General features: G+C 34.8%; 1 protein-coding gene across 3 annotated transcripts in view; it reads right to left on the reverse strand.

The window, feature by feature from the left end:
• LOC149806881 (uncharacterized) overlaps positions 1–18,182 on the reverse strand; it is a 164,042-nt gene that overhangs the window by 121,306 nt on the left and 24,554 nt on the right. For 2 of the 3 annotated variants that reach the window (XM_089959097.1, XM_089959088.1), the window contains 5 exons: positions 16,458–16,810; positions 15,414–16,090; positions 13,101–13,263; positions 3,145–3,299; positions 1,431–1,630 (listed from right to left, as the gene is read on the reverse strand). In XM_089959097.1, coding sequence (XP_089815223.1) covers positions 1,431–1,630; positions 3,145–3,299; positions 13,101–13,263; positions 15,414–15,879 — 984 coding nt within the window. In that variant the 5' untranslated portion in view covers positions 15,880–16,090; positions 16,458–16,810. The remainder of the gene's footprint in view (positions 1–1,430; positions 1,631–3,144; positions 3,300–13,100; positions 13,264–15,413; positions 16,091–16,457; positions 16,811–18,182) is intronic. The other variant, XM_089959101.1, reaches the window with a different exon arrangement.

The following is an 18,182-nucleotide window of genomic DNA, read 5'->3' on the forward strand; positions in this document are numbered from 1 at the left end:
ACTCTTGCAAGACTGAACTATAACTGAAAAATGAAACAGTGCCTTGATACTATATAAACATCAAATCAACAATTTTGAAAATCTAGAAAAATTTCCAGGTATTTCAATTATTATGTTGTGAAATGTCTTAACAGTCATGGTCTGACTTGTATTAATTATTCAGCCAATCAACAACTAAGGCATGCACGGTATCTCTACAGAAGACAAATGTACTCCCCAGAGTATGTAATGTTGACTTGAGCTGCAATCAACACTCATGGCCTGCTTTGACCAAACTAGTTGTTGATAACTTTGGCAATCATTTAAATTTGTAAACTGCACTAACATGACCTCACCTTTAAAGTGCAATCTACAATGTCTGAATTACTAATCATAAGAATACTGTTGTTAAGACAAATGACTTAAATAAATTCTATACTATAAAATAAAACATGATACAGATAACTGTAACACTGACAACATCAAAATAAATCTGCTTCCATGAGATTTTTGTTTAGCCACAATGTGTAAAAGACATTGATTTCATTGGCTACTTTGCTCTTGCATGTGCAGAACGGTACAAGTTCGACTTCTTTCTTTTTCTTGTGTATTGGGCCCATGATTTTCATGTCATGGCCACTTTGTACTCCAAAGTCTCAAACTTAAAATACTTTTTGCAAAAGTTCACCTGTCTGTGTGCAGTTTGGACTGTTCTACTTAGGATCTCCGGCCAAAAAGTCTAAAATTTTGGACACAAATTCAGATTCCCCAAAAAGTTAGGGTCTAAAAAATTAGGTTTTTCCCACTGTAATACTAGTAGAAAGTCTATATTACTTGGCTACATCTACATCTCTGTGATACCAGCCACCTTGGTGTATCATAAACGATGTTAACACTACAGACCTCAAAAGTAGGGTACAACCTCATGATGAATAAACATGGTACATGGGATTAATGAGTATAAAAAAGTTCTTTGATCTCTCAAATATTTAACAAATTTCAGCATTACATGCTTATTTAAATAGAAGACAATTTCTTCAAAGCAATAACTATAGAATAACATTTGTAAACCTAAATAACTGTAAAGAAGTCCAGCATCTCAATTAATTATAAACTGTAAGCACTTGGAATATAAAACAAAATGAACATGGTAAAGGTTCAGGTCACACATTTAATTCATTATTGCAAAATTGTTTTAAAACAGTATCACTAAAGACATCAAAATACTGACATATGTATAAACTATCATACCCTGTACATGAACTCTACACATACCTGCCGAGTTTGTCTGCTACCAAATGTAGTTATGTGCCTTTTGTGGCTATTCACAATCACCTCTACATATAAGCTGATTGTTTTCTTTTTTGAGAGGGGACAGATGAAAAAGTAATTAATATTAGAAAGATGTGGCATACAAAGATGTTGAGCCCTAATATAGAAGTGTTACACACATTCCTGGTACTACTGGCAGAGGATCTAACTGAGGTCCTGCTCCCTGTTTGACCTGGAGTCTGGCCTGACTTTGGTTTCTGGAGCACCCCAGCTGGTTTAGTGGTGGAAGAGGGCCTCTGTCGTTGTTGGTATATCAGCTCCTGCACAATGTTACTAGCTATGGCTTGATGATACTCCTCTTCTAACCCTTCTGGGCCCCCTACATAAATTAAAAGCATCAATGTTACTAGCTATGGCTTGATGATACTCCTCTTCTAACCCTTCTGGGCCCCCTACACATAAATTAAAATCATCAATGTTACTAGCTATGGCTTGATGATACTCCCCTTCTAACCCTTCTGGGCCCCCTACATAAATTAAATACATCAATGTTACTAGCTATGGCTTGATGATACTCCTCTTCTAGCCCTTCTGGGCCCCCTACATAAATTAAAATCATCAATGTTACTAGCTATGGCTTGATGATACTCCTCTTCTAACCCTTCTGGGCCCCCTACATAAATTAAAATCATCAATGTTACTAGCTATGGCTTGATGATACTCCTCTTCTAACACTTCTGGGCCCCCTACATAAATTAAAATCATCAATGTTACTAGCTATGGTGTGATGACACTCCTCTTGTTACTAGCTATGGCTTGATGATACTCCTCTTCTAACCCTTCTGGGCCCCCTACATAAATTAAAATCATCAATGTTACTAGCTATGGCTTGATGATACTCCTCTTCTAACCCTTCTGGGCCCCCTACATAAATTAAATTCATCAATGTTACTAGCTATGGTGTGATGATACTCCTCTTCTAACCCTTCTGGACCCTCTACACATAAATTAAAATCATCAATGTTACTAGCTATGGCTTGATGATACTCCTCTTCTAACCCTTCTGGGCCCCCTACATAAATTAAATTCATCAATGTTACTAGCTATGGTGTGATGATACTCCTCTTCTAACCCTTCTGGGCCCCCTACATAAATTAAATTCATCAATGTTACTAGCTATGGTGTGATGATACTCCTCTTCTAACCCTTCTGGGCCCCATACATAAATTAAATTCATCAATGTTACTAGCTATGGTGTGATGATACTCCTCTTCTAACCCTTCTGGGCCCCTACATAAATTAAAATCATCTTTTATTTCATATGCATAATGATTAAATAATTAAATGAACTTTACTCATAAGAAAAGAAAGGTCACTATCATTAAATACAAGTACATGTAAAATGGGTTACTGGTTCCTTATTGACTATGGCAAAAGACAGCATACAAATGTAAACATTACACCTAGATTTTTAAAAACATTGTTTTTGTTTAGCACTAAGGTAAAAAAGAATAACATCACTTGTAATTACATCATTTTTAATCATGATCAGAAATTGACATTTTTTTCCATTTACTAAATTAGGGTTATTTCCCCTGTGCTTTCTCTATTATTCATCCCCAACAACATCCCCCATTCCAACCCCTCCACCCTGACCTCACAACAACTCTCCGTAACTATATATTCCCAAAACCACTGGGAACAGCCACTTGCCAATGCTACATATCATAAAGCGCATGCAAATAACTGCATTTTAAGTAATAAGCCATCTCATAAGATACAATGCAACTGGGTTTTTGTAGCATACAGTGTATTCTAACCCAGACATCTACAAGAGAAATAGTACTTTATATTCAAGATTGGGGAAAAACCAAGAAAACCCAACATCCTGACCTAGTATTCCCAATTTATCTGGGTCATTGTTTACTTCTGATTCGTCAGTGTTATCATCCCTCATCACCATGTGGCACTTGTTACCATCCTCTATGCTAAATGAACAGGAGGCTAATAGGTCAATTCCATCAGTCCTCTCTTTTGCATCATTATGCCTGGATAGATAATAATGATATGTTATTCAGAAGTGTGTAAATACTTTTTCTTTTCAGTGAAACTGAGACAGACAAGCTAACATTTAACAACATGCAGTCTAGTGTATGATAGAGAGTTCTTACAGATTTGTGATGTTTACACATTTGCGATGTTACCTTTTCTGGGTCTCTTGTGTAGGGTGGAGTCAATCACTCACTTGTTATGTTTTGATGTCCTTCTACTATGGCAGGATACATTTTTAAAATATTTTAATTTTATGGCTCATGTCATGTTTTTCAATATAAAAAAAACTGATGGAATGAAATTCAGACAGATCTTTTTTTCTTTCTAATGATCTAAACTTCTTTGAAAAAAGAGGCCAGTGTAGGTATGAGATTACACAACTGGCAGACATCTGACAAATAGCCAAATTCAATGTTTTCTGCAGAAATTTGGTCCAATGCTATTGATTCCATATGTTTAAAAACAACTGTTTCCAGGTTTCTCTATATTTTGTATCTTAATCCATATTTGATGCTGACAGGCCTTTATTGCAGGATGCTTTTGTTGTTGCTGTTGTAGGGTTTAATTCCATTTTTCAGCACAAGATAGACTATACATGGTGGCCAGTGTAATTGGTGGAGGAAGAACCCTGGAAAACCTGGGAAGAACCACCGCCCCACAAGAAGCTACTGGCAGGCTTTCTCACGTACCAACGTTAGCCGAGCCTGAGACTCGAACTCACACAGACAGAGGTGAGATGGCAGTGATCCGTAACGGTGAGCGCTTTAGACCACTCAGCCACTCTGGGCCCCTATGATTTTGTTAATGTTGGTCAAAATCTATGTGATAAAGTTGTTTCAACAGTTTTCTTTTTTTAGTAATGGCAGCCATATCTGATGGTGAATTGGTATCATCTGGACAAATCTGAAATGCCAAGCTAGGATGCTTTCTGTCAAATTCCACCCAACAGTTTTGGAGAAGTTGCTATTTTTTTGTTTAGTAACAGCAGCCATATTTTTAATGGATGAGTATTATTTTGTATAAATTTTAAAGCCCTTTAAAGACGAATGCTTTTTCTGTCAAACGTGATGAAATTTTGTCAGGTAATTTTAGAAAAAGGGTTGTTTAACAGACTTTATATTCTATTAATGGCATCCAAATATTTAAGCAACCTTGCATATATACACTAAATAGATTGAAAACCTTTCCTACCAGGATGCCATTAGTCACATTCTGCTTAATGGTTTGGAGAAGAATCATTTAAAGTTTTTCTATTTTTAGTAAAGGCAGCAACATTTGGCATCAGCTGCATAATGATAAAGTCCTTTATGTCAGGATGCTTTCTTTGAATACTGGTTAGTTTCTGCTCCAGTGTTTTTGAGAAATCATTTCAAGGTTTTTCTATTTATAGTGATAACAGCTATATCTAACAGAGAATTAGCACCATTGTACATATCTGAAGGCACTTCTTCTTGAGGTGTTTTCTGTCAAATTTGGTTAAATTATGCAAAGCACTTGCTGAGAAGTCATTCAATACTGTTCAGTTCTAAGTAATGGTGTAAATATTGGAAAATCTCAGCAGCATTTGTCCAAATTCTAAAGTCTTCCAAGCCTGAATGCTTATTGACAAATATTGGTCAAATTCTGTTGTCAAATTTTTAGACCACTCCTGTGGCCTACTGGTTAGAGTGCCCACCTTGGATGCGAGAGGTCATGGGTTTGAACCCCGCTGAGTCATATAAAAAAGAAATGATTAGAAAACTCTTTTGAATTTTTATTTAAATTACAAATGCTTAGTTTTCTATATTGTAGATAAGCAAAATTAGCTTTTGTAATGCTAAGCACAAGACTACATGAGAGATTTATCCATGCTGTTTGGAAAATTATACACAGTCGGACATTCGAAACAGTGTCATCTTTACACAATGAGGGTAGTCACTTAATGACCTAGCTGGAGATAAGGTTGTACTTGAACAACTTGTAATTGACAAGCCTTGTTTGAATCAGAAAGTTCATACTATTGACAAAGAAATCCCTGATTTATACCCAGCTTGTGCAGTTACTAGAGCTATGGCAAAGAATGCTCTTCTTCAGAATGATGTTGATCAGGATAGTATTCCTTTAGTTGACACATGTATTGGTCAGGCTTTTGATGAGGTCCCTTTTGGTCCTTGTACTGATTATTCAAAGGGTACTGATCACAATGATCCTCTTTGTACTACTCATTCTCTTTATTCTAATCAGGTGACAAATGACAATCACTTGAATAGTCTTGAATAAGGGGGTTTCTTAGCCAAACCCCTATTTTGTACTAGGATGACCACCACCTTACCCATAGACCATGAGCTACCAAAACAAATATGAGAACGAATCTGTTGAGGTAACAGCATTGATTTCATTATCAATTACCTAACTCAAGGACCTATCAGAGAAAATCATCATTGTCATCGAACAAAATAGGGTTAGCTCAAAAACAATCCCCTTATACATGACTAATGCGGTTTTTATTTGATATTTCACACAAAATTTTACTATTCCTATTTTTGACATTCACACAAAAGTATACCATATCTATTTTTGACATTCACATAAAATTTTACTGTAATGACCAGTTTAAAAAAGTCCACCTTGCTAAAACCAATACTAGCATATTTTTTCATATCAGACCTTTTATATGTGAATGTGTTAATGCCATCAGAACAGTATCGCTTGTCATCAAAATTACACAGACCAGATTTTTATGACACATTGATCTTGCTGCCATCATCTCACCATAACCAGAAAATCCATATAGTGCAGCCTTATAATTAAAAAATCCTATCACCTTACTGACTACATTTCTTTTGATGCCTTTGGCTCATTTTTTACCTTATTATCTGTCAATTTTAAGCAATACATTTTACTATCCAATCTGATGAACTCTACAATAGTAACACAAAGTTTGTCTCGTCTTTAAATTTTCCTATTACTTATTTGTTATTGTCACAGTGAAATCTGGATTTTTTTTGATAATCTGAAAGATCAAATAATTCTCAGCTATCGTAAAACTCTTGATAAATATTATCAGATTCTATCTTGTACATTAGCAAATCAGTGTTAGTAAATACAAGCTCTGCATCAGGCCACTTAACAAAATCGTAATGTAACCAGTACATTAGCTCCTTTGATATCTCGAGGACTGTCTTACTGACATAAACTGGCTTGTTCAAATTAAAGTTTGTCTTTCCTATATAACCGGCTACTAGATTTTCATTAAATATTTTTCACACTGACAAAATCGTCATATGCAACAAGTTTATTATGACATTCCACATTATTAATGATCTCAATATTGACTCGCTTTCTGATATTTTCCATAGTCTTGCCGAAGACACTGTTATTCGTGAGCTTGAATTTTTTTTTTTATAAAATGTATCATTCATTCTGACTCAGGAACTGCACTTTACATTTGTTGCATGTAAAAATAGTCCCAGAAGCCAGGTGAATTTTAATAATGTGCATGTAAAAAGTAGTCCCAGAAGCACGTGAATTTAAATAATGTGCATGTAAAAAGTAGTCCCAGAAGCCAGGTGAATTTTAATAATGTGCATGTAAAAAGTAGTCCCAGAAGTCAGGTGAATTTTAATAATTTGCAGTTCTACTTAAATGTCAATAAGGCACTCAATTTGAAATAAAAATGTTCATCAAGGCAGGGTTCAGATTATTCCCACGGTCTTATCCAATTAGTAAAGAGAAAACTGCAATAATTGCATGGGCTTATTTGGACAGATTATAAAAGTATATTTTGCCAATCTTCAATTTAATTACACTGGTACTGACATGAATTTTTATAGACTGTTCAATTAGTTTCACACGATCATAACATAACCAAAATCATGTAATAATGAGGGGTGATCCAATGTGTGGAAACTATTTTTAAAATTTCTGCTAACATCAAAAATATTTTGTAGATTTTTCACTCATTTATCCATTTGGCATTAACTGTTGATTCATTAAGTCCCTCTCTGCATGTAAATATTCTAATTATGTTTCTGAGCACTCTGATAAACGAACCTACACCACTCCATCCATCTGACCACCACAGGCAAGAACTAAAGAATACTGCAGAAATGATTCCAGATAAAATCTAAATAATCGTACAAGCCTTAGACATTTGGACAACTTACCATATTTCAGTTGAATTATATGGTAAATTTAAACATCAATATCTAACAAAATTAAGAGATGACTTTTATGAAAATTCTAGGCTAAAATCATTGTCATCTGTAATATCATACTTCAAAATTTCATTAGCAAATTTTAACAAAATAAAATATATAAATATGCTGATGCACCAGGAGTTAGGATAAATTCTAAAAAGAATTTCTATTCAGGTAAGGAGGGAAATAGCAAAGAACATTGAATGCTGAAGATTTCCAGAGTTCAGGTAATTCTACAAACATAATTAAAGGGATGAAAATAACTTAAAGGTATTGATGATAATCCATTTTCGTGATCATTAGCAAATAAAAATATTCATCTCATGTATGTAATTTTAAGTCTATGCTCTTAAAATAAGTAGCAGACAAAAAGTGAAAAGCAACAAACTTTGTCAAATTCAACAAATAATTTATTTCCCTAAAATACAAAGAGTAAAAAATAAAAAAACTTTTAAACGTTCTGAATAAATGTTAGTAGAAATATAAATTAAGTCCAACACTGAAGGTGGCAGCCTGTATTGTGTTCTTGTACCAACAGTTTTTTGTTGAAACACAGTAATATAATTCCAGGTTTGAATTCAATATAAATCCCCGTGAATGTTTCTGTCCAAGAATATTATTTATTAATGAGCACTCTGTATTTCCTGAGAAAATTCATTTGAACAATTTGAAGAAATAAATTTCCAGCCCAAATGACTTCCTGGACACATCAATAACACAACCTGATTATGCTAGATCATAAGCTACAAATGAATAACCTTTCCAGCAAAAAGATTATACAGTCTTTCACTTGACCTTGGGTCATAATTAAGTTTCTATAAAAAAAAACATTACCTAAAGGAAAATAACCTTTTAGAAAGAGCTTAATGTTTATAAAATAAAATGTTGGCTATAATAAGCAGCCTGTTACTAAAATTATAATATAAAATGTGTAGTAAACAACAGGTAAACATGGTAATTTCCAAAGTTCAAGGTAGAGATTCAGATAAACATGTTTACTAAAAAACCAAAATCAATAATTCAGGTCAGGTAGAAAATGAACTTAATTCTGGATAAGATCAAGTCCAACATAAATATTACATTATAATTGCATATAATGAAATTAAAAATTAAAAAACAAGCAAACAAACAATCCAAGTTAAATATACATAACATTTGTCCATAACTGAGAGTAGGAATAGGGCCTACCTGAACAATGACTTCTTTTGCAAACAATAGCTAATTTTCATCTGTGATTAATGATTATACAAGATAGTTATCACTTGCAGGTAAACATGTTTACTTGGATTTGAATTCAGGACATTGGTATTCCCCTTGCAAAAACATGGTCTACCACATCTTTGCCAGGTAGCTTACTAAAACTGAACTAATAGACCTGATCTTGTCAACAACTTAGAATGTTCTAGAAATGAACTTTTTACCCTCATCCTGTTCCTCTTATTGCATCCCGAGTTTTTATATAAGGGTAGTGATCAAAAGAAATACTCATTTCTATATTAACATCTGAAGTGGAATCAGTCTTATAGTTGTGTTCGATTTTATTTGAAAGGAATTATTTATTTGAATTATATACCAGAAATTACAAAGTGTTCATTGACCTTTTGGACTAAATCACTATTTTGGGATTATTGTGAACTAATTTAGAGACATTTTGGATAATATCCTTGCGATATATCAAGACTGTTGGCATATCAACACTATTCCAGCTGTCAAATTCTATCAAAGGGGTAACCACCCTGACCATAATAACTTCTACAATAATAATGTGCCTTCTGCATACATATATAGATCATCTGGTTTTTATACCTTGAATGGCCAGTTATACTGTGTAAAGGGATATAACTTCAAGACACTCCAGTGACCACTTCAGAATAGGGTGAAACCACTGTTTGTTGGGAAACACTTGGCTTCTGACCACAGAAGTCAGGTGATGGTTAAATACTGGGCATTTATATAGGAAATTTGCCAGGGGAAATTAAAATGGCTGTTGTGACCAGGTAACCACTGAACACGGATAACCGTTAGGACACGTTTGACTGTACTTCATAGACATGTATATTGCATATTAGCTTTGTCTTCAATTATTCAAAATTGCAACAGTTTATTTTCTCTCAATGAAATCCCTACTCAGTGACATCAGGTCACCTCTTATAACTTTCACTTGTATGTGAAATTTGATTTTTGTAGCCCTTCTCCTCTTATCTCTACATCCACTTAAGTCAACAAAATTACCTTGGTAACAGGGGTATCGAGATAAACAGGTAGCACTATATTATGAAAAAAGGCTACTTTTCTTTGGAAAATTGGTGAAAAAATACTGAGGTTGGTGATTTTTTGGCCTACAACTTTATTAATGCCAGCACCATCCCTGTTTACATCATAATAACACAATTTTACCACCAATATTTTACAATACCTACTTTATAAAACTTCGTAACAGGGCAAAAGATCACCAAGTCAACACAAAACAAAGTCAAAATTAATCTAAGTATAAATGAGACAAAGTCAAAAGATCTGGTTTGGTGCCATGCAGCAGAGCAACACAAATAGGTTATTTAGTGCCCAGGCAATTAGAGTGCCTTGCTCACACTACAGTAGCTGACCCAGGCTGGTCTGACAGTAGTATTCGAACCCATGCCCTTTCAGTCATGCTAAACAATGTGCCATCATGGCTCCAAATCAAAACAAACTGTGATGTATATTTAATTTTTTATGTGTCCTTGACCTTTGTCCAAGATTGAGGGTAGAGTTTGGTCTACCTGATTTTGACATTTGTTGTTGTTGTTGTTGTTGTTGGAGGGTTTAACACCATTTTTCAGCACATGATAGGCTATACATGGTGGCCAGTATTAATGGTGGAGGAAGAACCTGGAAAAATCCCGAAAAGAACCACCGACCCACAAGAAGCTACTGACAAGCTTTCTCACATACCCACATTGGCTGAATCCGAGACTCGAACCCACACAGACAGAGGTGAGATTGCAGTGATCTGTAACAGAGAGCGCTTTAGACCACTCGGCCACTCAGGGCACCTGTCATTTTTTGAAGATAATTACAAAATACTGAGTTCAAGGCAAAACCTTGTTTGTGAGCGTGATATGTTCTAAAAAGTGAACTTGTTGACAATATCAATGAATTTTCCGTTTGAAATGACCTACAACCTTGGCATTTTGTTGAGTCATAGTTAAGGTGATAGTCTGTATGCAAAGAACTAGGTAAACATTTATTCATTCTTATTTTAAGATCAGTGTGTGGAATCATTTTAACTTACGTTCTGATATAATCTGAGAGGAATCATTTATTTAAATTATTCATTGGAATTAGAAAATGCTCTTTGACTTCTCAGACTAAAACACTACTTTGAAATTATTGAAGACTCATTCTAAGACTGATGCATTTCTAGCAGATTTGTTTTTTACATTCAGGGCTGAGAAATTTTTTTTTTAACCACTAGTCCAGGACAAGTGGTTTCAGAAAATTCACTAGTCCCACCTTTCTCTTCACTAGTCCCACCTTACTTTTCACTGGTCCCAAAATGGTAATCACTTGCCAAGATTTGATGAGACGTATGTTCTTAATCCATAGAAAGAAGAAAAAAATAATATACATAATTATTTCTTAAAAGAATTTAATTTTTCAAAAACATAGGTTGTTATACATTTGGCTTCTTTAGGTTCATGTATATATGTTTTAGCTGAAAATATGTCCATGTATATGTCTGCCACCTGCACCAGAACTAAGTCAGCAGTTTATAGCTGTGTCTGGGTTAAAGTCCTCAAGCTCTGGTCCATTTACAGAAATGTTCATTAGCATTTGTAAACTCTTTTGGTTTAAGGAATTCCTTAAAGAAGTCTTGATTAAGTTCACATTCGTTCACACTCAGAAATATCTACTGCACACTCAGTATCCGTCTTAAGTTTTATCCCCCCATTTTCAAACAAATTTACCTTCGTCGAATCACCGTTATTACCTTCATTGTGAAAATAATTAAGCAAACTCATTTTATCCACAGAGTAACTATCAGCTTGCTTGACAACTACTTCTAAAGTGATCATAACATCAATTTTCTCTTTCAAATACGAACTGAAAGAGCTCATTAATTAGCGTAATTGTTTCACTTCAAACACAATATTGCACGTGGAAGTTAATCATCTGTATAATCAATTATAAATTAAAGAATCGTTACTGTCATTTAATCAGTTCATAAAGGAAACCAATACTGATGTCGGAAAAGTACCTTTCATTAATTTAATTCCACTGACTTGCTGGATTAAAATCATGGTGAGCCGCTCGTTATGATCTAGATTGAGTAAACTCATTGCAACAAAACCGCTTACAACACTGCTAATTGATCATACTGGCTTTCTTTTGTTTGACATGTTTTGATTTGCCGATAATTTGGTCGCTTAGCCCAATATGCAGTCATGCAGTAACAGGATGTAAATGTATACACGAAGAGGGGTAGAATCAAGTATTCAGTACGCCCAGAGGGCATGATTGGCCAAATAAAGGCAGATATAGTCATTAAAGCATGAAAAGAAGGACTAGCCCGACTTTTTTAAAAAGCACTTGTCCCAGACTAGTGACTTGGAAAATTTTACTTGTCTGACTTCAAAAATGACTAGTCCGGGACGTCGGGCTATGGGATTTGCTCAGCCCTGACATTATTCATTTCACAGTTGATTTTGACAAGCATCTGAGGATAGTCAACTCAATACTGAACTGTACTCAGCTGAAGTAAATCTAAGGCATCTAATGAAAGGCAAGTACAGTTATCATACATCTCTCCAAATACTGACCCTTAGAAGGCATCCATAAGAAAAACCTATTCATAAGCCAGGAATAATAAATGAATAAATGTTGATATTTTGTTATCAAGGTGAGAACAAACAAAAATGCAGTTTGGGTTCCACAGATAATACTTTACAGGTCAAATTTTAACCAAACAACACAGTAGATAAAAACATATCAGCTATACATTATTGTTGTTGTTGTTGTGGGGGTTTAATGCCATTTGTCAGCAGAAGATAGGCTATACATGGCAGCAAGTATAACTGGTAGATGAAGAACCCTGGAAAACCCCCGGAAGAACCACCAACCCACAAGAAGCTACTGGCAAGCTTTCTCACGTATCCATATTAGCCAAGTATGAGACTCAAACCCATGCAGACAGTGGTGAGATGGTAAGGTTTCAGGAACAATTCTCAGTAAAGTTATCTAGCAGAACCAAATTGTTTATAGACATAGATGTCCACTGAGATGGACTGACAGACAGACAAATGTGACTGAGATAGAACTCTGCAGACTTTGTCAAGTTTGATCCTAATTAGTTCACACAACACGAATGCCCCATCACAATAACTAAATTATTGTGGTATGATGTTGCATGATTGAAGTCTAAAATTATACGGCACAATGATTTAGTTTTCTTAGGATGGTGTTTTACTTACCCAGATTCATTCACACACAAAGTTGCTGCATGATTCTGTAGCCAACAATATTCAAGAATCAAACATAAATGTGAAACTTAAGGTATGACAAACATACAGATGGTCAAAAAAGGTTAACATTACATATATATCCTCCAAATTTGCAACAGGTTGAGAAAAGAAAACATACCTTAAGCCTAGTAATGCCTTTTTAAGACTTGTTTTTTCAACTTGATCCTGGCCGATGATCATGAGGCGTGTTCGATGAACAGGTTGGACACCTGATATACATGCCTGTTCAAATGCTTGTACGGCATCAGGCCCTCGCGCAAAAATCTCCTTTGGAGCATCATCTGAAATAAAAAGTACTTCATTAGAATTTATACTGCATTCATGATATCCATTCAAAAGTGTTTTGGTTTTTGGTCATGTCTATGGTATTAAAGATATGACAGGCTTGGGGCTTAGCTCTAAAATCAAGTAAATCACTATAACAACTATACAGAAAAACCATTCAAAGCAAAACCTCCAAGGCAAGCAACAGACCTGTTGAATTGATATGCAGAATGCACTATACCAACATACAGTGGTATGTATATTTAATTTGTATTATTAGTGACTGAAGTTTCATTATAATATCATCATTAATTCAAAAGATGTACTTGTATATGGATAAGTCATTGATATTTTCCCCTGCTGTGACCCTGATTTGAGGCTGGGACATGGGTATGATATGTGACACTGTATACTCATTAAAATATCTAAAACAGCTTAAAATTCATTCTGTGGACAAGAATGGAAGACAAGAGTTATATTTTCGCTTGTTGTGACCATCATCTTGAGGCAGGGTATGTGGCTATGTTATTCAACACACCATATAAGCATGATTATAAATGGTGATAGTTTCATTAAAATATATTTGGTGGTTCAAAATTCATACTCCAGACAGGAATACAAGACACACAAATACATTTCTCCTAGCTGTGACCTTGACTTCGATGCAATGAGAAATGGCTATGGTATACAACTAGTCATAATATATATATATATATATATATATATATATATATATATATATATATATATATATATATATATATACACACACACACATATATATATATATATATATATGGGCAAAGTTATCTATAAAATATGTCCAGTGGATAAAACGTTAAAGACTATACAAGGATACAAGCGATATAACCATGATAATAAAATTTGTATAGCTTTACATTTCTAAATACTCATGATCAAAACTATATTTCTCAGTATAGACACCTCCTTAATGACAGCTTCTATGGAGAAAATCATATCAGTTGCAGCAATCTTTTGATCTAGATGTGATTGAAATATGTTTTGAATTCAGCACCTTAGGAATCAGATGCTAATTTCAGTTACAGGTTTTCCAAAGTGAAGTCTATAAAAAGACTCAAATTCCAACAATAAAACATTTTCTCTATTTTGCTCAGTTACAAATAGAATAAGCTCTCAAAAGATTCTTTTACTACAATTTTACTTTTATTATTAACCAGTCACGGCTAGTCAAACCAATATATACTCTATTTTATATTCACCAATTTCTAGACTGATTCCCATTGTGCTATATAATTAGTGTTTGTGAAATTTGAATTTCCAATGTAGCTTTAACAATTTTTCAGTCATACTGTTACGATGTCTGCAGTGTGGCAGCTTACAGTGATGGCTAGCACTAAGACATCATGCCGCAGCCATGTAGCATCATGTCCAATCCAGTCACATTATCCAGACACCACGCTGACCAGGCCACATAATTAGTAATATGATTATGAATCTAAAGTTATACTCCGGACAAGGATATAAGTCACAGATTTATATTTGACCTCTTTTATCATGTAGTACTATATGTTGATGTTTATTCAGAAGAACTTATGTTCTCCAAGATTTTGTATTAAGCCACACATACATACATACACACACACACATATATACATACACACATACCTACACACACACACACACACACACACCTACACACACACACACACACACACACCTACACACACACACACATACATACATACAAACATACACACTGCTCAACTAAGAATTCAACATTGCTCAAGAAACTAATTTTAACAAAAAAGTTCAGCAACATCACTGAGGCATCAGAAAACCTGTGGCATTGTGACAAACCTTTTATAGGTAGTGTTGTACTTGCCAAGAAACATCCACACACAAAGCTGCATGACTTAGCTGACAAGAAACTGACCTAACAGAACAAAAAATTAATCAGTGTCTGAAATATAAATTACAGCTTTCACTGGCTTACTTCTGGTAGGCATCTAGCCAATCGCTGTACCCATCAAGATAAACTGAAACATAAAGTTGCAAGACTTAACCAAAGTGTGATTGACAGAAAGATGGAACAGAACATACAGACCTGTGCAAAACCCTATCCATGCATGATGGGGCATAACTATTTGACACGGATAAAGAGGCAGACTGAGAGGGAGATAATTACCTGGCTTGACAAATCGGACAGATGTTGTGTTCCCATACACATCAAGTAAAAGCCACAGTGCCTTGTCTGTTGGTGTATTGGTTAACAAGGCACCTTTATGTTCATTGTTGATGAAAAACTGAAGCTCATTCTTATTATTAATGTAAAATGTCAGCCTGGATCCAGTACATATCAGACTTTCCCTGATAGCTCGAATGTAGAATCCTTCCCTTTTGGCAAGAAATGGAACAGCAAATTTTGGCAAGCTTTTCTGATTCTGCTTACTTGGGTCATGTGACACAAGTCCAATTCGCAATGCACCACTCCAGTTTGATGTACATGTTACCTCAATACACACTTTCTGCCCCTGTTTAATTGGCTGATCTCCGAATACAATTCCATTTCCAAAATCATTATCCGATCTTGTGGCAACACTTTTATTTTCTGTCAAGGTAATAGCAGTCCCATGAACATTGTGAAATTTCATTTTGCATTACTGCATTGACATATTAAGTTTTCAGTACATCATTTCACCCCATGCTGGCTGACATAAAAAATACTGCTTTTAATTTAGGCTTTAAATGAACAAATTCTTATATTTCACCTTTTTGTACCTGTCCTCCCATTCATCATCCATTATGAATCCTATCCATTACCTGACCAAAGGTACATGTATAATGTCCAATTTGAAGAATTTCCTGCAATACAGAAGAAAAAAAAAGATATCGTAACTGAAGACTACACTACAAGTTTTGAGTACCAAAAGTAATTTATGTACGAAATGTGTTCTGGATAAATTTCTTGTCATAAATGGCATTTTTGCAATTTACTTTTTTTCTACTAGGACCAATTAGTTAAAATGTTATCGGCTGATTTCATGTGTGTGTGTGTATGTCTGATTTGGATTTTTAATACAGTTTATCAATTTTAGTCATTTTGCTATGGTGTCTGCAGTGTGGCAGTTTACAGTGATGTCAAGCACTGGGGCATCATGCCGCTGACATGTAGCATCATCCCACCTAGTCACATTATCCTGACACCAGGCCGACCACTCTTAACACTTACCTCTTAATGCTGAACACCAAGTGAGACAGCTGCTAGTACCATTCATTGATATATCTCTGCCGGGTTTCAGTGCAGGACCTCCTGCATTCAAGGCAGGCTCTCCAACCACTTAGGCCACTGAAGAGCTCAGCTGACCTCAATGTCCACAAAAAGAAATAGCTGAGACCACACACATAGCAGGCCACTGATGTGATAATACCATATGCTTTCTGCCAACTATGGGTATTTCCAATGATAGGTATTTCCAAAGGAGTTATGGTGGCTCAGTGGTTGAGACATTAGACTTGCGACCTTGAATGAGGAACTTTACTCAACTCACAGCAGCAGGATATAACCTTCAAAGTGTTGATGTGCTAGAAAAAAACACCAAAACAAAACAATATCACTACATGTATTTTCCTGTGAAATGGTTAGACTGTTCAGCCAATAAATGTACCTCATTTACTGTCTGAAGTGTTTTTTGCATGCTTAATGTGGACATAATGAATGTATGCAATAGAGTAAATTATTTAATCAAAAGAAGTTCATTATAAAGATGTTTTACTATACATAGGAAACTCCATTTATAATGAAAATCCAATATAAGACAATACTGGATATCATTCAGTGTTATTCCGAGTTCCTTCCTATGTTTAATATTCCATATTACTTCAGTTTTATACCATAGCTAAATTTGGGTATAATGAAAATTTTCTTTCCCTTGTAATAGCTATTATGTTGCAAAACTCATTGGGCTAGGCATGTGATACGGGTCTATAATGAACACTCAAAGAAACATACACATTATCCTTGATTGTGAAGTGTTCTATTCACATAAGTAAAATCTGTTCATCAAATGAAGAAAGGGTTCATAAAATATCCCATACAAGCAGGTAACGACTAACGTTTCAATGTTAATGTTAACATTACTCCTCCATGGAATAAAAACTGCAAACACTGAGTTAAACATTATGGATACAGCTCTACTCAAGTGTTTACGATTAGCAGTACCAAGATTTTCAAGAGAATTGTTATATTGAATGTCAGGTTGGTAACATCTTAATTTAAAACCAACCAGGCACTATAAGAAGTCTATGACAATATCTCCATGCTATGACTTTCCCTTCATGAGAAGTGTCAATAATAAGACTTTCCAGATAGTTGCTGTGATGACCATATTAGATTTCCCTTTCATTTTAGACCAACTAGTCATTATAAGAAGTCCTTCTGTGGAAAACCTCAAGTTTGATATGACCATCCATTCAGTCTCAGTAGCAATACATGTAACAAGACTTTCCAGATCACCAGTATGGTTGCCATAGTGAATGTCTGGGCAGCACCAGTTTTCATTTAGAACCAATTAAACATCATAAGAAATTATCTGGTGAAAAATTCATGCCAATCTGACTTTTCATTCTGAATAAGTAGTAATAAAAAGATTTTTAAGATGGCTGCCACAGTGGCCATACTGGATATCAAATCAGCATCATTCTCACAAAGGACAAACTAGACATCATAAAAATCTTTTAGGGAAAATTCCAAATGGATAAGACCATCTATTCAGGAAAAGTAGTGATAACAACAGTTTCACGATGGGCAATGTGGTTGCCATATCTGATATTCTAACAACCATTTTTATTCAGGTGCAACTATACACCATAAGAAGTCTTCTGGTGAAAACTACACGCTGATACAACTTTCCATTAAGGAGTAGTGAGAAAAAAGTTTTTCAAGACTGGTCAGATT

This window comes from Sinohyriopsis cumingii, chromosome 1 (assembly GCF_028554795.1).
Source record: "Sinohyriopsis cumingii isolate HCF-2022 chromosome 1, ASM2855479v2, whole genome shotgun sequence".
In the NCBI taxonomy this organism is placed as follows: Eukaryota; Metazoa; Mollusca; class Bivalvia; order Unionida; family Unionidae; genus Sinohyriopsis; species Sinohyriopsis cumingii.